The sequence below is a fragment of the Physeter macrocephalus genome, chromosome 7 (genome assembly GCF_002837175.3).
Source record: "Physeter macrocephalus isolate SW-GA chromosome 7, ASM283717v5, whole genome shotgun sequence".
NCBI lineage: Eukaryota > Metazoa > Chordata > Mammalia > Artiodactyla > Physeteridae > Physeter > Physeter macrocephalus.
In genome coordinates this window covers 8,885,885-8,906,658 of record NC_041220.1, presented here as the reverse complement: position 1 = coordinate 8,906,658, position 20,774 = coordinate 8,885,885, and the positions used below count along the sequence as shown (strand labels likewise).

Genomic DNA, 20,774 nt, shown 5'->3' with positions numbered 1-20,774 from the left:
GCAGCCAGGGACAAACATCATCTTGTTCTGTCCCTGCTCCAGAGGTAATAAAACGGAGCCCACAGGTCACTCCAGACGAGCGGCAAAATGTTTTTTTATCACAGCCAGTAACTCCATCCTTGTAGAATTTTGTGTCACAAAAAGAGCAAGACTTCCCAAGGCCCCCCAGACCGAAGAGGTTATTCCTCCTCCGTCTCCCATTTACTCTTCTGGTATTTAGACCACTCAAAATGCTATACACTTATTTTTAAATGTAGAAGTTAATCAACAAACAAGACTTTATAGGACTCTGATTAAATGCAAGCCCTTCAACTGGGTAATGAAGAACATAAGAAATATATGTCATCAATCAAAACACGCATGGCCTGGCTAAGAAGCAGGATGTCTCTTTCATATACATTTAAAGATAGGGAGTGAGTTTCCCATTCATGCATTGGGTGACACCTAACCAGCATCAAATAATTTGCCTACGGGGACCATTTTGCTATCGGGACTTCTCAGAGCCGTACAGTGAGTTGGAGCTCAGTAAATGTCTGGCTGTCTGCAACACTGACACACGCTTTTACATTCACAGGGACGGCACTGATCTTTCGTGCTTTATAATAACTGAAGTGAAGATGCTTCTTGCCAAATTGCCCTTTGCAGGTGTCACACTGAGAAGGTTAAACGATTCACTTAATGGTACAATTTCCCTTCCCGCTAGAAACAGACTCTCTAGATCCTTAACTTTAAGACTTTTAAAAGATCTCCAGTCAGCGATTAGGTGCAACCAGCTCTCCCGTTACAGGATGGACAGGACAGGTGGCCACTCCTGGAACCTAAGTATCTAGGGCTCAAACATGCGCAATGATCAAGTATAGGCAGGGACGATAGCAAATTAGAATTGGTCAAAGAAGTGTGGAACATTCTCCTTCCCCGGCACTATCAACCTCCCGTTTTCTTCCTATGCAATATGCTGGAGCGTAGGGGTGAGAACCAGACTCGGGAGAGCAATATACTGAAACAAAGAGCCTTGTGGCAGCCGCAGTGTGAGCTCTCAAGGGCAGGAAGTGGCCTCTGTGTGCTGACTCCTCTCTCTCTGCCTGCCCTGGTCCTGCGTCGTCAACCACTCCAGAAACTGAGACAACAATGTAGAGAAATGAAGCAACTGCCTTGGCAATATTCACTCGTAAAGTATGGGGAGGAAGTGGAAGACACACTCACTTACACCTTCTATAAATAGCTATTTCCTTAAATGTCAGTCATGAGTTGCCTGCCTGCGTCCTCTTTCTGTGCTCACTGCATTCATTAGCAGAAGTTCGACAATAATTGCAGTAGATTTTCATTCATTTTTAGTAATAACTATTACTTGATTTAACGTGATATTGTTTTCTGCAAAAGTTATTACATGTAAAGACTGGGAAAGTCCAATTGGCTATGTAAAGCACAGTTGAGTTTAGCCTCCGAAATAATCACAAAATAAGGCCCTTATGAGAAGTTAGCCTTCTCATTTGGTGGGTAAAAATATACGTGCAAGTAATTCATGTCGGTGACGTCTGGAAGTCGCTGCCATATTCACCAGGAGGATTAAAGCAGGTGAATTCTGGATCCCCCTTGCCTTGTTCTACATTTTTTACAGCACATATTACCTTCTAACATGCTATTTAAGTAATCTGTTTCCTTTGCTTATTGTTTATCATCGAATATCTCCTCTTGGTTGAATGTGAGCTCTACGAGGGCAGAGATCTTTACTCTGTTCACTGATGCATCCCGAGAGCCTTGAGCAGTGCCTGGCACACATTAAGTGTCCAATAAACGTCTGCTGAATGAATGAATGAACAAGAGGTCCCAGACAAGCCAGTGGGGTCTTTGTCAGTTTCCTCACTGTCACCAGAATGGTCATGATGACAACATCACAGGATCTGCAGAAGGAACTCTGGGTGCCTCTGGTAATTCCTGAGTGCGAGCAGGTACCGGGGCACCCTACCGAACACAGGCATAGCCCGACTTCCGTGCTTGTGTTCTAACCGCACGCGCGTCGTCTGAGAATGGGAAACTCAGGGGACTGAGTCAAGACGCGACGCCTGGGGGCCTTGGCAGCAGAGCATGGAGCACGGATCATCCTCGTGATGGGAAAGGATAGATGTTAGCAAAACACAGTGCTTTATCTGGGAAGGTTCCAGCCGTGGGACGAACTTGGACCAGACTTAAGGTTCTTCCTAACTCATAATATCCCCGGATATTATATCCCCTACCCCAGTAAGCTTTTGGTTTTCACCCCTCCTTGCGGTCAGCTCTGATCCCTGAAACTCTCATTTAGCCAACGGCAGGCAATGATTTTCTGGGCTGACCGCAGGCTCGGACGCGCATGTAAATACACAGACGTGGGAGCGTGAGTGCTCTCTGTACACACCTGATCACACAGAACAGGTTGACGTTGGCATTGTACACGGAAAAGTCAATAAAAGTTGCCCGGCTTCCTCGGTCCAGCCAGACATTTTTCTTGAGGTTAGCAACCTGAGCCGCGGTTTCCTCTCTCGTTCTTGACAAATCCAGGTAATAGCCAGCTCCACTATAAGTTGCAATCATTCCCCAGTGGCTACTCCCATTCAAGTCTTTTTCACTTGTGTAGATCCAACTAATTCAAAGACAAAACAAACAGGTAAAATCAGCGGAACACGCGGGGCAATTACAAAGACAACTGGCTCCTGGTAAGACGTAACAAATGACTGAAGTCTCACCAAGCTGGGTGGTATGCACGCCACGGTGCTCTGCGTTCTCTTACATCATTCTCATGTGGCTGTTATGCCCATTTTAGGAACAAGGGCCCTGAGGCTTAGAGAGGTCAACTCAGTCTCAAAGCTTTTGAAGGCAGAGTCAGGAACCCACCCCAGGACAGCCTGCCTTCAGAGGCCTGTGCTAGTAGCCCTCAGTTTATATGGCTGCCTTTCAGGGTGACTTACTTAGGAACTGGCTGACTCGAGGCCCCCCAAGAACTGCAGCCAAAAGAGGTACAAGTTCATCAAGTGCCACCGTCAGCAACTCAACTAGATAAGCCTCCACACAGCATGTGGGAGTTTAATCCACAAACATTTACAGGGCTCTCAGGAACCAGATGCTTCTTTGGTATTAATGAGGATAGAAAGATGAACTAAGATCCTTTCTGTCCCAAATTTATAACAAGTGGGGAGAGAAAAGTTGCAATTAAACACCGAAAATACAAGGTAGGTGATGAGAAGAACCAAAACGGAATCATAGGAAAATTGCCCGGGCCAGTCAGAGGGAAGCTAGCCTTCGCCGGAGGGTCAGCGATGATGGCAAAGGTGGACCAGAGGAGGCTTTGGAAGAAGCCGCGCTGAACCCAGGCTGTGAAAGGAAAGCAGGATTCAGACCTAGGCAGGAGGACGGGGAGGGTGTTTTTAAGCCTGAGCCAGGCGGGGCCACAGAAGCACAAGGCATCCACCCGTAGTTCGGTTTGGCTCCCATATGATGGAGGAGAGAAGGCGGGAAGGTAGACTCTGGTCAGACGGTGAGGGGCGGGCACGGAGGGGTCACCGAAGGGAAGGTTTCTGGGAGGCGCAGAACGGGGTTACTCTGCTGGCTGCGGGGAAGCCTGGACTGGTGAGGAACAGAGAGAGGGCGCGCGTGTGGGAAAGAGTTAACACCGCGGGTCTGAGACCGCCTTCCCTTAAAGAGGCCAGGTTGGACTCGGCTGGCGCCTGGAATTTCAGTGATAAACGGCTCCCCACACTGATATAAAACTTCCTCTGACCAGAAAGAGTGGTTCACCGTGCCCAGGCTTCTGTACAAACAGCGTGGCTTATGCCCACGCCTGCTTCCCTTCTGGGAGTCTGGGATTTGGGGATGTGCTGGGCAGCGCCTGCCGATGTAACCAGCACCCAGTAACACACGGGGGGCACCGAGTCTCTGCTGAGCTTCTCGGACAGACAATGCTCGCTACGTGTTGTCACAACTCGTGACTGGAGGAAGACGCACGTCCTGTGTGGCTCCCCTGGGAGAGGCCCTTTACAACCTGGCACCTGGTTCCCTCCGGACTTTGCCCCGTGAGCCTGTCCCTTTCGCTGCTTTTGCGTATTTCCTTTCACTGTAGTAAAGCTCAGCCATGAATATATGCTGAACCCTGGGAGCCCTGCCAGAGAATCGCTGAACTCAGTGAGGCTGGTCCCAGGGACCCCGACACAGCTGAGTCAGCTGCCCTTGCAAGAACCAAGAGGTGATGAGGCCTGAACTAGAGCAGTGAGGTGGGAAGGACAAGGGAGGGCCGAGTCAGGGCCACGGAGGTGACTGTCAACAGAGCCCGGCACTGATTTGGAAGTCGGGGCAAGGGAGAGGGGACTTCTGAAAAAAGACTCGAGTCTCTTTTTGGGTAATGCAAAGATGGTGGTGCCGTGAACAGGAGGAAGAACAGATCCGACAAGAAAGTGATGAGTTCCGGGACTTCCCTGCTGGTCCCGGGGCTAAGACTCTGCGCTCCCAATGCAGGGGGCCCGGGTTCGATCCCTGGTCAGGGAACTAGATCCCACATGCCTCAACTAAGGGTTCGCATGCCGCAACTAAAGATCCCACACGTGGCAACGAAGATCACGCGTGCTGCAACTAAGACCCGTTGCAGCAAAAAAAAAAAAAAGACTCCGCGCTCCCAATGCAGGGGGCACGGGTTCGATCCCTGGTTGGGGAACTAAGATCCCGCATGCCGCACGGCGTGGCCAAAAATAAGTAAATAAATAAATGATAAAAAGTGATGAGTTCAGTTTGGGGCATACTGAATTATCGGAGCTGGTGGGACATACGGGTAGCATACACACTCATCTTCTATCACTAGAATGTAAGCTCTGCCAGGACAGGGGATTTACTTCTGTTTTGTTTACTGCTGCTTTGTCACTCCAACCAGCACCAAGAGCATTTCCAGAAAGGGGAGACCTCACTGGGAACATGCCTGGCACATGATAACGCACAGTGTATCTGTTGAAGACACGATGACTCATCAAATAGAGATGACAGTGGGAGCCACCTGAATGTCAAGGGAAAGAGCATAAAGAAAGAAAACATAGAGGCCTGAATGTAGAACCTGGCAATAAGAGATAAGAAGGGGGTTGCAGAATTAAGAGAATCCAATTTCAGTGTGACTCACCAAAGCCAAAAGAACAAGCCTGCAACACGGCCGAATCCTGCAGAGGGGCTGATGGATGAAGGCAGGAAATCGATCAGTGAATCAGCAAACTGAACAAACCCACGGGGAGCTTCCAAGAGAGATGTCAAAAGCAAGGGCTTAAGCTTTAAGGGGTGAATCACTGGTAAGGAAAAGGAGGCGGCAAGTGAAAACTATTCTTTCAAGAAGTTTGGAGTTGAACGGAAGGAGAAATGGGAGTAACTCAGCCTCTGGCAGGACCAGGGATGGTTTCAATACACACAAGAAGGAACCCTTCAGTAGCCCACCCTGCAGTGAAAATCACTTATAAGCGTCTTGGATGTTCCAGGCACTGTTCAAAGCTTTGGAAATACAGCAGTGAACAAAACAGAGTCGCTGCCCTCAAGAAGCTTGAATTCTGCTGGGGAGCTGAGAGCGGCAAGCAGCCACTCCAGCAACGTAATTAATATGGAAGAAGCAACGCGGCGTCACAAAAGAAACATGGGTTTTGGAGTCAGGCTGGTTCCATTTACTAGCGGTGATGTTTTTTCATCTATAAAATGGAGCTGATACCTATTTCAGAGTTGTTCTGTGAAAAGTAGATGAGATAATGCATGAATTCACTTCTTAGACAGCATCTAGCATGGAATAGAGGCTGCATGAATCTCTCTTACCAATGGCATGAGATAAAATATTAGACAAGGTACCATAGTTTAAGTGCAAGCTTATGCTTTGCAGGAACTGGAAAAAGGAGCATCAGTGAGCAAAATCGTTATCACAACCTGGAAAAAATGTCTTTTGAGATTCAGCCTCTTTACTCTAAATCTTCGGATGTTTAGTAAGTTTGTTCCTTATGGGTCCAGGTACTAAAGAGGGTGTGAACTGGACGACAGACAAAGAATCTGGTTATGGAAAAGGTGTTCGTCCTCACTGTGTATTAACTCATCTGGATTCTGGTGTCTCAGTTCTCAAGAAAGGGATCTAGATGAACTGAAAGAATTAGCTTAGTGAAACTTGGAAGACAATTCTACCCACAGTGACTCACCCGGGGCCCGTGCCCCAAGATGTCCACCCTGGGACAACCTGAGAACTCTTCTCACTTTTTATAATAATTCTAGAAAGAAGGACTGTCCTCCCTTAATACACAGGATGTTTTAAGTACGGTTAACAAAGAGTACCCAAAATCCCTGCAAACACGCCCAAGGCAGACACGTACTCAAAATCAAAAACACACACTTGAGAAGGACAGGCTTTAAACCAGACAGAATAACTGCCTCACGAGCTTATGATACACTTTAAGTAATTGTAGTGTGAACACAAATTTATATCTAAGAGCTAATAAAAAAGAATTTCTGTACCAAAAAACTTCCTAGTAACAACCTAGTGAACCACGTTACTGGATTTATAAAAATAGGATCCAGGCACCTTAAAAGAAACCTCTGAAGGTGAGAAGGTAGCTTCTTTCCTGCGGGTATATGGTCAGCAGTTTAGCCTTCTGGAAAATAAGTATGCAGAAGCTGAAAGGGGGTTAAAAAGTAAAGAAAACTTGAGAAACCAAAGTTTGGCCACGGCCTTAAATACAAGCATTGACGGCATCTTCTCCTTGGTGAAGGGGTTAGAGAACGAATGAATGAATGTCCGTGACAGCCCAGGGCCCTGAGCCACAGACACTTACGCGGTTCCATTTCTCGGACCGAATGGAGCCCTGTCTTCACTGCTGACAGAGTAGACATCATAGCACTCTTTAATCTCATCCCTCAAGTCCAGGGGGATGGAACAGGATCCATTTCTGACTCTGAGCTGCCGTAGACGTGGTACCCCTAAGAGCAGGTTCTCGTAGTAGATGAAGCTTCGGTCGTCACCTTCAGTTCTGTTGCTGGGTTGCATCTTCCAGTAGAGCCCATCCAACAAAGCGCCTTCTGCAAACTGAAAGCAAAGGCAACGTTTTTGAAAAACTCTAAGCTCAGAGGCTGCCTTGCTCCTTCCTGGAATGTTTGTGTGACCAACAGTTTGGCAACTCTGTGAACAGGGTAGAGTGACAAGGGTGGGTTCTGTTGTCAGAGAGACTGGATCTTGCTCCAGTCTTGCTCCGTCACTTCCTTGCTAGCTGTGAGGCCTCGAGCATCTGTAATATCTATCGTTTGTATGGTGGCTACACCTGGCACAGAATGGGCACTTCATACATGGCGACTCTTGATTTTTCCTCTAGGACTAAAGGCTGGGGAGAGGGTGCAGTTTGCAGTGAATCCATAACCATGATCAATCCCACTTTCCCTTATTAAAGCAGCATCCCACATCATCATGGTTCACAATCATTGGAGAGGAAAAGATGATAGTTTTGAAAACCAGTCTGCTCTCTGTTGGATCTTTTAATTGTCTGGATTATTTTGTCAGAGGGTGAAGGAACTCTCTGACTTCTCACCCCCCTCCTCCCCCCCATTTTTAGAGTATGGCATTCATTATCACCGAACTGTGTATATGTGAGAAGTCTCTCATTAGTTTGCCTATAGGAAAGACAGACCCAGCCATTTCTCAGTGTCTTATCCTTATCAGACAATCAATAGAGATGGAGTGATTTGCCCCCTTGAGGTGGAAAAGATTCATATTATACAAGTGTGGGTTTGGATGTCAAGTATTTTTAGGCATTACTTGGTATATTTAGGTTCTTGTGATCCAGTTCCTCTATCTTTAAAATCAATAGCTCTGACCCCAGGGTTTACTAAGAATTTTAGAAAGTATTTCCCCAGAAGGAAGGAATCATTTCCTTTCCAATTTCCCTCCCCATTTTCTTAGATTCTGAACACATCTTCCAGATCAGTTTAATATTTTTCCTACGGTATCCCTCAATGCTTATCCTCTAGCACTAATGTTGGAATTTGTGACAATTTGGGGAGGGCTGGGTTGAATTTTACATTAGAGATCTTTGAAAGAACGTGCCTGCCTCGTATCAGACACTGTTCTGGGGTGCATTCCAACACCAGCAAAGAGACAAAAACAAAAAACGAAGCAAGACAACACAATCCAATTCTGCCCTCGTGGGCCTGAACTGAATTTATGAAGCCAAACGAACAATTTTCAATAACAAGAGGTCATTTGCAAATACCTTCCAGAAGTCTTCCATTGAAGAAAGAGTTTTAAAGTTAGTTTTCTCCGTTTTGGACACCGGGGTGTCCAGGAAGAGCTGGGACATGATCCGGGTATAGTAGTACACGCTGGAGCTCATCATCCCGTAGGTCACTGGAAGACAGAAAGAGCCAAATGAACTCTGCCAGGGACCCTGCACACGCGCTCGCCCGATCCCGGCGGACGGGCAGATAGCCCTCCCGCCTCCCTCCCGGCATCGCTGTTCCAGGATCCCTCCCCAGCTCTCTGGCTTACACAAGAAATGAATTAACATTGGCTTCCACTGGCTTACCGCTGAGCACCGGATGAAGACCAGGCGCCCCCTCCTTGACACTGGGGACCCCCAAGACGCCCCTGGCCCCCACCTCTCACCACCTCCCGGAGCAGCCTCGGCAGACGCCTCGCCGGGCTCCACATCCTCCGGCTGTGCGCCTGCTGCCGTCTCTCCCGACGACGGCGTGCGCAGCCCCCTCTCGTTTTGTCCCCACATCAACTCGCCATTCTCGTCTGCCCTGCTCTGTACCCTGAGGCTGACCCCTGCAGACCGACTGGACGCCCCTGCCTTCCGGGTTCCGGGGCATTCAGCCAACAGGAGGCCAAACAGGGGATCTGGGGCCCGAGGTGAGAGAGAGAGCTGGGTTTGTTCTCGCCCCCCACTCCCTCACTGCCTGGGTGCAGTCTGCTGGAGACCCTCTAACGGCGGCCACCGCTGCTGCGGGCATCTCTTCTCCCCCAGCCACACCGGGTTCACACCACGCCATTCCCTGCCCTTGTCCCTGCAGGCCCGGAGGTGGGAACCTTCCCCAAGAGCCTCGTGTCCCCGCGTTGGCTCCTATAACCCTGCGCCACGCCTCTGTAACGGTCCTTTCGTTGAACCCCCATAATTGCCGCTGTGAGCCTCCCGTCTCTTCCCTTCTGGGATGCTGGCTAACAGACGCATCTGCCTCCCCGCCGCCTATCAGCGCTTGCGGGGCACTCTCAAGACGCAAGCCATACCCCTGACGTGAAGACGAGCTGATCTCACCAGCCCATTCTGAATGGTCCTGGAGAAAGGTGGGGAGATCATGTACAGGCTCAGCAGGTCACAGGAGGTCAGGCTTTGAGTCTGGGTCATGCCTCTTACTTGCTGTATGAGCTGTACAAGTTGCTCAGACTTTCTAAGCTTTAGTTGCCTCTTCTGTAAGGAATAATTAGCTATCTCATGGGAGTTTTTGGTGCTTACAAAAAAAAATAACTAAATGGGACGTCCCTGGTGGTTCCAGTGGTTAAGAATCCGCCTTCCAACGCAGGGGATGCAGGTTCGAACCCCGGCCGGGGAACTAAGATCCCACATGCCGCGGGGCAACGAAGCCCGCACGCTGCGACTACTGAGCCCGCGTGCTCCGGAACCTGTGCGCCACAACTAGAGAGCCCGCGTGCCGCAGAGTAGAGCCCACACACCGCAACAAAGACCCAGCACAGCCAAAATTTAAAAATAAATAAATAAATAAGGGAAAGAAGAGGCAGAAGAGCATTTCTTAAAAAAAAACAAATTCAAAATTATCCAATACAGTGGTTGACACTTAAATGTCCAAAAATGGCGGTTCTTCCTCCTTAACCAGATGGCTACAACGTATCTATTAAAAATTTCAGCACTTTAACGAGTGCTGTCTTATGCTGAACTCTGATGATTGCGGTATCATACGCGTTGATACCTACAATTAGATGACAAAACACTTCAAGAGGAAGGAAATACGTCCTTTTATGCTTCTTTTGACCACAGAGGTTTTATAGGTCTTTTGACCACGGTTCTCACACCCAGCAAGCAATGAATACTTAGCTGATTCTGTAATAATCTTCAGGCAGCATAAAATGCATTTTAAAACCTCATATTAAGTGATTTGGGGATTACATCTTTTCTTCACCTAGTCCCCTTCCCTTCCCAAGCATCACAGAGAATTAAGATTAAAAGAGGGGAGTGGATAACAGCGATCCAGACACAAGTGCGTCTGCCGAGTCCATCTCGAGCAGCCAGTCAGCGAAGCAATACACACACACGACCACACGGCTCGTGTGCTGCATCTCGAGGGGAAGGGCCCTCTTTCAGTCCTCACAGTTAGGTTCCATCACCTGCCATCCTATGACCCACTAATTAGGACAAGAACGCTCCTCTTCCAGTGCTACGTGACCTGGCACCTCTTCAAACTGCATTGGACTGGAGTTCAGGGTTTGGACTTTTAATCCATTGATGGGACAAGGTGTTGGACATGGAGATGAGCAAGATGTGACCTCTGTCCTCAAGAAGAGGAGCCCATGGTGTTCCCCAGGGGAAGCACTGCCTACCAGCTCCCACAGAGGGGTGGACAAGGTACGATGTGTTCTGCAAAGGCCTTCTTCAGATCCAAAGCTGATACCATGCTAAAGAGGAGTCGTGAAGGCTCCCCAAAGCCGACTAAATGATTATTATATTGATTTTTGGAATTAATTTGAAATTAGAATTTTCTTTGGATTGGCTGGTTAACGTAGATCACTCTTAAATTTTTTTACCTGTGGGGTTTTTTTGGTTGTTGAAAAAGAATTATGACAAATTATTTAAATTTTTTGATTTATAAATATGCAATATGTATGTATGTTAGCCACTGATTTTAAAATGCATCTCCTTTATTGTCCTGTACTTTTAATACTGATTGCTTTTGAAATTCTCAGGACCTGTATGGAATTTAATAGCTTCACTGAAAAGGGAAGGGATACATCCTCTTGGCTATGCAGTGCCACCTGCTGGACATCCAGAGAAACACCGCCACCTAGTGGGGAAGGGGATGATGATTCTAACACCTTCAATCAGCTAACGTTAACTCCGTCCCTCCCTCGAGCCCGGCAGCGGGCTGGTCCAAGGGATATCTTCAAGTGACGGCTCCACACACGCCAGGGGTCAGCGGCATCATGAGTCCAGCTAGGCTGTAGCTAAAGGACCCCCCGGGATTTGAAATCAGAACGATTTGGGTTTGAGTTTAAGATTTCCTTCACCCTTAAGTCCGACGCCTCTGTGTTCATAATTGTGGCTCTCAGTATCTTGGGATCTTGGACAAGTATTTAATTTTTCTGAGCTTGAGTTTCATTATCTAGAAAATGGGAATAATAACATCTAAGGCTTTTGCGCAGTTCACTGGGAGAAATGTATGTGAACACAGATTTTGCATACTGTTAAATGCAATAGAAATGTTAAGACTGTTGTATCTTTTCTCCTTCCAGTTCCTGATGGGCAAAGCCCACTTGGAAGGTAACATACACTCTTTAAATGAACTGAATTGTAAAGAAAAAAGTTACATCATGAAATAACCATAAACGAGGATCAGAAAGGAGAGGAAAATATTTTAAAAATATAAGGTAAAAGGCACATATATCCTATGTGCATACATCTTTTTCGGCTATTTAGTCCTTGTCTTAACTCTCAGATTCGATTTTCTATGAAATAAACCAGAATAAAAAAACATTATCACAGCATCACCAACTAATCAGCATGTAAACTAACTAAAGCTGTCTTAAAACATGGTCTCATTTAAAAATAGGCTATAGACACCATTTTATTCTTAATATGGATGAAAACATATAGGCTTAAATACTAAAAACTATATAAAGGGGACTGCACTGTATAAACTCCAGATCAGTGGAATAAAAAACAAAGAAAGGGCTTCCCTGGTGGCGCAGTGGTTGCGCGTCCGCCTGCCGATGCAGGGGAACCGGGTTCGCGCCCCGGTCCGGGAGGATCCCACGTGCCGCGGAGCGGCTGGGCCCGTGAGCCGTGGCCGCTGAGCCTGCGCGTCCGGAGCCTGTGCTCCGCAACGGGAGAGGCCACAACAGAGGGAGGCCCGCATACCGCAAAAAAAAAAAAAAAAAAAAAAAAACAAAGAAAAATTTCCAATGTAACAAAAAGAAAAAGAGATGAAAAATAACAAGAAAGTGTAAAAGAGAGGAAAAAATAAGATGGCAGAAATTTGACAAAAGCATGAAATGTACAGAGCTTAAACTTACTAGATGACAAAGTCTTAAATATTGGTTAAAAAATTTAAAAATGTACCTTTAGAATTTTTATGAGACCCATTCAAAATGAAGTTAAAAATAAAGGAATGAGAAGATACATATTAGATATACAAAAGGTGTTAAGTGGTACTGCAATAATCTGACAAAGGAGATTATAAGGTGAGTACTGAGTTAAAGAAAAAGATTATCTTTTATTGATAAATGATACTTTACACAATGATATAACTATAATGAACTTTTATGTATTGAATAACAATATCAAGATATATAGAGCAACGTCTTCTAGTAACAGAAGGAGAATTACCAAAACCACAATAGCAGTTAGAAACAAATTTATACCTCTCAATCTTTGACAGAGAAAGAAGATAAAAATGACCTCGGGATAGTAGGGGTTTTATAATAGAATATACGACTTAATGTATTATATATATATCAAACTTTATACTGTATCAAAAGAGATCACCCACATTCTTTTTCAAATATCCATGGAAGATGTAAGAACATTAATCATATTCTGGGCCGCAAAGACAACACCAGTAAATCCCTAAAATTAAAAATCAACCAGGCAGGTGTCCTTATAAGGAGATGGCCATGTGAAGAAAGAGGGACACAGGGAGAACGCCCAGTGAAGATGCAGGATTGGAATGATACCGCTACAGGCCAAGGATACCAAAGATTGCAGGTAAACTACCACAAGTGAGGAAGAGGCAAGGAAGGACGCCCTACCCATCTCAGAGGGAGCACGGCCCTGCAGGCACCTTGATTTCAGACTTCTATCCTCCAGAACTGTGAGAGAAGAAATTTTTGCTGTTTAAAGCCAAAAAAACAAAACAAACAAAAACCTCCAAAACAAACAACCCCCTCCCAAAAAGGGCCCCGAAACTAACCATAGTTTTTCAACCACAAATGCAGAAAATTATTTTAAAAGGATGAACAAAGATAGATAAAACTGAACCATTTAGAAATTAAATTTTTTTTTTCTGTTAGTAACTCTTGGGCCAGCCAAAGAGGAAATCAAAACTGCAGCACAAATAGAAATATACCAGATGTAAAGACAGTAGGACCAAGGTGCCTTGGTCCCAGTATTCTAGGTCATCTGTCACAGGGTGACGCCATCACGTTGAACAGGAACCCTGACTGCTCTGCGAGCTCTGTGTTGCACGGTATCCTCACGGGGACACGGTGGAGATAAAAGAGGAACAGATATCTGAAGGGATTCTACGAACTAAAAGGTGCTATATCAAGGCACAGTGCTCTTCAGAAAGCAAAGAAAGTTGAGGCTTGCATTGTTTCGGTTGTCATATTAGGCAAAGTTCTGTTTGTGAACGAAAAGAAGTACAAGTGAACACGAGAGAAAGTGAAAATGGGCCGAGTCGCCGACATTTGGGGAGAACATCTATGTGCCGCCTCTGAGACGTGCCTACCAGCAACCCTCGCTGCCCCCCTCCCCTGCCCCTGCACTGAGGGAGACGAGCGCGTGAACGCGTCGGACGATCCAGCGTGAGGGGCACACACTATGGGAGGGGGCTGGTTGGTAAAGGCCTCTCCGTAGATCTGGCTCTTGAGCTGACCTTGAAGGATGAGGAGGAACGAGACAGACTGACAGGAAAGGGACAGCATAGTCCAAGGCCTTTTTGAGTCTCGTAGGTAGTTTGATGCGGTTGAAGTACCAGATATTCACAGGTCGGAAGAAGTAAGCAAAGATCATACAGTGAAAGACTCTAGTCTATCATGTAAAGACTTCAAACTTTATCTCGAAGGTGAGGTGATGATAGCATGTTCGATGAAAAGAGTGACCTGATTTAATCCGGTTTCAGAGACAGCAGTCCGGAGCCAGTGCCTGGGAGTCCTAAAGTCCAGACATTGGGTCCCATCCAGTCTGTGCTCCAATGGCACCCAGAGCAGTCATCTTAAAATTTAAATAAACCTTACCACCCCCTACTTAATACACTGGCTTCCCCCTACCAAAGCCTACCGGACCTGTAGGGTCTGACCCCTGACCTTATCTGATAGCACTCCCTCCAATCACTATCTTCACTCAGCTTCTGGAATGTTCTGAGCTCTTTCCTGCCCCAGAACATTCACTCACACAGTCCCCTCTTCAACTGACTGGCTCCCACTCTTGCTTCAGGCCTCAGAGAGGCCTTCTCTGTCGGGGAATCCTCTTCCCCAGCTGTCTTCTTTCTCATCACTTACCACAGCTAAGGCCAGGGCTATATATGTTCTTCATTAAATTACTAAACAGTCCATTGCATCAATAAATGAACAATCCAGGAGAGAGACAATAAAGGTTAAAAAGAGGGACAACAGCAATCTACGAAAGAAGACAGATCTGAGAGGCACTACAGAAGAAGAAGTACGTGGAATGACCCCACGAGAAGAGTGAGAGAAAGCATCTAGGATGATGCCCAGGTTTGGGGAGAGGCATTCATGGGGGTGATGTTAATAGTGACCCAGGTAGAGAACGTGAGCAAAGCATGTTTGGATGGACAGGATGAGTCCAGGCTGAGGAACGTGAAGGAAGCCCCTGAGATGCACTGGTGGAGAGGTCCAGTAAAAGCTGGCACAAGATCTGTGGTCCGTGAGAGGTCCAGAGGAACCTGGCAGCGCCAGCGTACAGGACCAGCTGAGGCTGCAGGAAGGATCCCTTGAAGAGAAAGCCGAACACCCAGTCACAGAGAATCCTCTGTCTAAACACATTTCAGAAAGAAAAAAATGAAGAAAGTGAATAGAGGAAAGGAGGAATACGGGAAGAGAGGGAGTCACAGAGCCAAAGAGGGAAGTCTGTAGAATGCCAAATGCCTCATTTGGGACCAAAGGAGAGAGAAAGGCTAAAAGGAGCCCATAAAATTTGGCCAATTAAGATGTCCCTGGTGACCTGGGTGAGGGCCTTTCAGGAGGCTGAGTGAGGCTGCAGAATAAACCAGAAAGGTGAATTAAAGTTATTAACACTCCCAAACATTGTAATGCAGTTTTGGTTAAAATTCAAAGGTAAGTAACAGGTTGTGATGGGAATCTTTGAGGGACAGAGGTTGTCGACACAAGTGCTTTTGTGAATGCCTCTGCCTGTATCAAGTAGCGTCATTTTTTTAAAAAACAAGAGAGAAGAGCATGTAATATTTACAGAGAAGTTACCACGAAGAAATAAAGAGAAAGCACGTGGAGTAAAGGCCATGCTTAAAGTAGTATTTATATATGAATATACATTTCTTGTTATTGTAGTTTTTTGTCCAGTACTGAAAAGGACAGAGAGCTTTCCAGCCATAGTTGGTCTTTAGCAGTTACTTCCCACGGACTGTAGCCTGTGAACTTAAGACTGCACATGTCTGTGTGGGAAGCTCTGTGGGGAGATGAATGTTTGTCACCAGAAAAGGAATTCGCTCCCCCAGTGTGATTAACCCACTGCCTTTGACTTCACTGACCTGGTTATCAACAATTAACCTGCATGGATTCCCTTGCAAATTAAGAAAACTATCTCTATGCTATCATCCTTGCAAGATTTTTACAGGTAAAATAAAATATTAATTTCTTTTTTATTGACATATGATTGACATACAACATGGTGTCAGTTTAAGGTGTACAAAGTGTGGATTTGATACTACTCATTTCTCTTTTTAGAATACAAGGCAACGTCTCCTTCCGGAGATAAAGAAATGGAGATTCATAGGTTTCTTCTTAAAAGAGCTCTTCCTGTCCTAGGACATACCATGCTGCATTATGATTATGTTGTTGCTTTCTCCATTTTCATAACTTCTTTGGATACTAGTGAGTTTAAGGTTAAAGACTTTCCCACACTAATCGACTGTATTTTCTACTCTGTGAAATGTGTTATACTTTCTATTCTGTAAAATATTTCCTGAAGTCTTAGTGTTTTTCTCAGTGATTTGTGGGTTCCAAATGTGTTAAAATATTAATTTTTTGTCGTATTTCTTGTAAGTATGCTTTACAATTGTTTCCTGCCTTTTAATTTTGTCTGTTTCTTTGACACATAGAAATATTACATTTCTATGAAGTTGACTGAACTTTTTGTGTGTGATTTCTATTATTATGTGTAGGCATAGAAGATCTGAGCAATTTTATAGAATGAGTAGAGAGAGCAGAAAAAAAAGAAGTGGCAACTATATTTTTATCATAGATTCACCGAAGACTTTCCTTTGTCTTTCACAAAGATCTACTATAATACGATTTATTCCTTTCTTTAACTTCAGCATCTAACTCACACAAAGAAATACCATTACTATTTATAGCAGTAACCCATATATAAGTAAGTACTTTAAAGATAAATTCATAGCAACCTTAGGTTTTAAGTAGGAATAAATTCTAAATTGCAGGGAAAGTGGGATTACTTAGTTTCCACGGTATTCCTGTCCTCTTGGTTAAGCAGACTGATTTTAAGGCCACAGGGACTAGAACCAACACTGATAAGATGGAAAATACGCTTTTTTAAGAAAAATTATTTACTTTTACTTTTGGCCGCGTTGGGTCTTCGTTGCTGCGCGCGGGCTTTCTCTAGTTGTGGCGAGCGGGGGCCACTCTTCGTTGTGCTGTGCGGGCGTCTCATTATCCAAGTTCCCACTTGGATAGTCAAATTCTCAGAAAATGTGAGAAGAAGTCATGCCCTGTTTGAGGCTCATTAAGAGCTGACTAGTATTAGTAAAAACCAGTATGGGGATATTAAATACATCAATATTCAATTTCTTGCCATTACAAATATCAAAAGTTTAAACGTTTCCTTAATCTTTTATGTTCAACTTACACATCTTCTTATAAATCTAGTAAACGAAGAACATTTTTAAAGGAAGCTTTTAGCACTTAGTCAATTAAATTCAAGGTGGTCAGTTTTCATGTAATAAGAATGGCATTATTAAAGTATTGATTAAATCATGACTCTCTCCATGTACAAAGAAGGGAACTCTTTCCAAGGTTGGTGTTGGTTTTTAAGCATTTCTACGTGTACACTGTCCGAACAAACTCCTTTCCCTGAGGAATATGCTAAGAGGTCCTGGTGGTCATAAATCTGCTTCCTGTCTGTTCTCATAAAGGGTTTTAGAGAGGACACGACAGAACTCCATCAACCAATAATATCCTTTGATTCAGAGGATAAGTCCATTGCCCGGGACCTTCTGGACTTTGAGGCAAACGGTTTCTAAGACTTGTTTCTGGCTAAGGCATCCCTTCCCTCCCAGACAATGCGGGAATGTATTGAAAGAAGACAGGAAAAAGAAAACAGAAAGAGATGAGTCTGCGGTAAGTTTCCTAAAGAGTAAAACTCTACGATTATTGAAGATTCGGAAGAAATGATTAGTTAGAATGAAGGCATCCACACAACACATCCGAATCCAAAAAAAGGGGACTTTTAAATACAAATAGACATAAAAGCAATATTAGGTGGCATTATTTGTATTTTCTGAAAGTTAAACTTGGAAAATAATTCCTGTGTACACTTTACATTAATTGATGTAATAATAGTGATGCTGTAATTATTGTTAAGAATCTAATACAAAAATCCTTTTACTTGGTTACTTGGTGTCTGGCAGGTCGCCCTGTGCATCTCGTAGTGAAAACGGTCACAACTGACAGCAAAGTGGCCAATCAAATAATGCCGAATTCTGATCAATGTTTACCGGATGAGAGAGGAGAGCTTTACCACATTGTAAATCGGAATTGATAACAGAGAAGAGAACTTCTGAATTAACCGTTACTGGTGCATCTACAATTCCTCTTAATCAGGATTTTGACAGGTCAAATACTTTCAACACATTTCCTCTAGTGGAAGAAAATGTTCTACTTACAGATGCACAAAACTATGAGAAAAAGGAGATATGTGGCCAGTTCCCGTAAAACACTTTTAAGGTATTTCTCTCGGTCCGTGCTGCTTTCCGCCATGAGTCTTGTTCCCCAGAGACCTTTAAAATAGTAATAAAAGATGTCATTTTATTTTAAACAAATCTCATGAATGGCAAAAGGAAAAACACATAAAAAACAGTATACCTTTAAGGGAGATTCGCCCGGATTTTTTTTTAGCATGCTCTAAAGGCAACCGAGAAATGGTTTTAGCAGGAGTACCTTTCATTTAGGAATACATCAGCCTCTACCATTCCCCCCAGATGTGCAAAACACAAGGCAATGATCTGATCATTGTCTATAAACTCCCAACCTCATTAGAAAATATCTTAGTAAAAATTCAGAAAGAGAAGAGGAAATTTAGGTTTAATAATTATGCACGCACAACAGTCCTTCGTATATGCGGGAGGAATTACCGTGTTAACTAAGCTAATTATCCGCGTTAGTACATGATGTGACACTGCAAACGATACTTTTTAGGTCACCCCTGATGAAAAGAGGTCCTGGTTGGAGCACCATTTCCTTATGGAAACATCTATCAAGCTTCTAACACACTGGTGTAAAATCTCTGCTCTGTACCCATTTTTGCCTTTTAAGAAATTCAGTGCTGACCGATTACACTAAACATGCTTAGCCGAACGGTTTTAAAAAATGCCAATGAACGTATGATTTTTAAATGAAAAGCGACAAACTCATCCGCCTTCTCTCTCTCTTTGGAGAAAGGGTAAAAAAGGAGCAACCGTGCTCCATATTTTAGCAGATGGAAAAAGCGTTGGGCCGGCTGAGCGAAGATGACCTAAGCCGTGGTGAGCTGCCTGGAGAGAGATCCCACAGTTGTGGACGCAGCCAGCAGACAGACAGGGTGGCCGTCCAAACCCCCGCCAGTGAGCAGTGTGGTCAAGTCACACTGCTGGTTACTTGGAAGAGCCTTCGTGTTTTCCAAAAAAGACAAACCTCTCAATTCTTTCTGTTAGATTAGGTCAGCTGTTAATGGCAAATGGCCTCACACTTCTATCCCACAGACTTTAACCCCTTCCATCACAGAAACGCACAGAGCCACTGATGCCACAATCCAGCCACACAGAGAACAAGGGGAAAATGGTATATGGTCTTGCACTTGGAAGAAATGACTTCATTGCTAGTGTTTATGTACTTTTTAAGTCTTACAAACATACATTAGTTCTACTCCTAAATTGGGGTATTTCATTTCCTTTTCTTCTTTTCTCTCAAATTTATTTTAGGAAAAACCAGCATCTGCCCTCAAAGACACTGGGTTACGCGTCCTAGGTTTCACCGCGCCGGAAGGGGAGCAGCACTTATGACCAGGTTTGCTTCTACCCACACCTGGTGGCTGTCAGGGGATTACTCTCTGAAGAAATGCACCAAGCAGAAGGTCTGCTCGCTGAAACTCCATCATCGTAAAGAATTATTACGAACTTCAGATGACATGGAAAATTACAGCTCAGAATAACACAGAGGCAGCCAAATATTAGGCTCAGTAGCCCTGGACAAAACCACACCATTTCTCTGGGCGTATCTCTTTTGGAGGCCAGGCCTAAAATATACACATAAGTGGAAACTGCTAGTCCCTTGACCATCCGGGAGAGACTGCTGCCTCGTCTCACTGGGTCAGTGATTTCACTCTTTCCCATGGTTTATAAACAATTATGCAATAAGGAAAAATCATGGTTCTTAATATTTGCAAATGGTTTTGCTTGACCTATAAACAGAAAACACCAAACTCCTATCGAATTTTCTTCAGGCTAAATTTGCAATGGTCTATGGCAATTTAATTCTAGCCCTTGAATGAAACATTTCAAATGAAAAGAAACCAGCCCTTTTATTTATATTTTATGTGAGTATATTTCCATGCATTTACTCTTTTCTAAATTTCTCTAGCTACCTCCTCAAATACTTATTGCTTGACAAATGTCATCCAGTTTCCCCACTGGGTGTGTGTGGAGTAGGGTCAGTCTTAGGATACAGGGATCCCTTCACATCCTGAAGGGTAAGAAATGCTGCATCCACAAATGGAAGAAACAGCTGTCCTGTAGCCCACTACTTCCCACGTGTAGTTACCATCAGGGATGATAGAATAAGAATGGTGAAGGGTAGCGTTCAGGTCCAGAATGGGAGCATTCTTCAAAAACAACTGTTGTCTTTCCCGGCCACCATCCCAGCTGCGGAGGGAGGACCTCCAGGCACTCACGTTCAGTAGGTAACGTGCCTCCATAGGTTAGCAGAACACGATAGGAGGGGACACGGGACAATATGCAATTTCCTTCCTGTGTAAGAAGGTGCTTAGTCAATGCCAGAGCCCAGAGTCAGAGCACATCACCTCAACGATAAGTGTTACTTATTAATATGCATATGGGAGAACTCTGAGATGGGTAATCCAAAACACCAAAAAGGTCTCCAACGTAAATAAGTGACTTTGGAAAAAATGCCATTTTGCAACTCTTTTATCCAAATGCTTCCAAACCCTTTTTACTTTGCAATATATAAAAAAAAAAAAATCACAAAGAGAGAACGATATAACGAACTCCCGTGTATCCCTCACCCAGCTTCAACAGTTATCAACTCAACACCAACCTTGATTCATGGAAACCCTCACCCACTCGTCAATTATTTTGAAGCTAATTCCAGCGACTGTATCATT

The 20,774-nt window shown here is 44.6% G+C and overlaps 1 protein-coding gene across 2 annotated transcripts in view; it reads right to left on the bottom strand.

Annotated features, from left to right (window-relative positions):
• The window catches only part of PKD2 (polycystin 2, transient receptor potential cation channel), a 51,604-nt gene that overhangs the window by 24,997 nt on the left and 5,833 nt on the right, over positions 1-20,774 (bottom strand). For both annotated transcript variants that reach the window (XM_024126563.1, XM_028491587.2), the window contains exons 2-5: positions 18,064-18,177; positions 8,232-8,365; positions 6,804-7,054; positions 2,393-2,617 (exon numbers count right to left, since the gene is read on the bottom strand). In XM_024126563.1, coding sequence (XP_023982331.1) covers positions 2,393-2,617; positions 6,804-7,054; positions 8,232-8,365; positions 18,064-18,177 — 724 coding nt within the window. The remainder of the gene's footprint in view (positions 1-2,392; positions 2,618-6,803; positions 7,055-8,231; positions 8,366-18,063; positions 18,178-20,774) is intronic.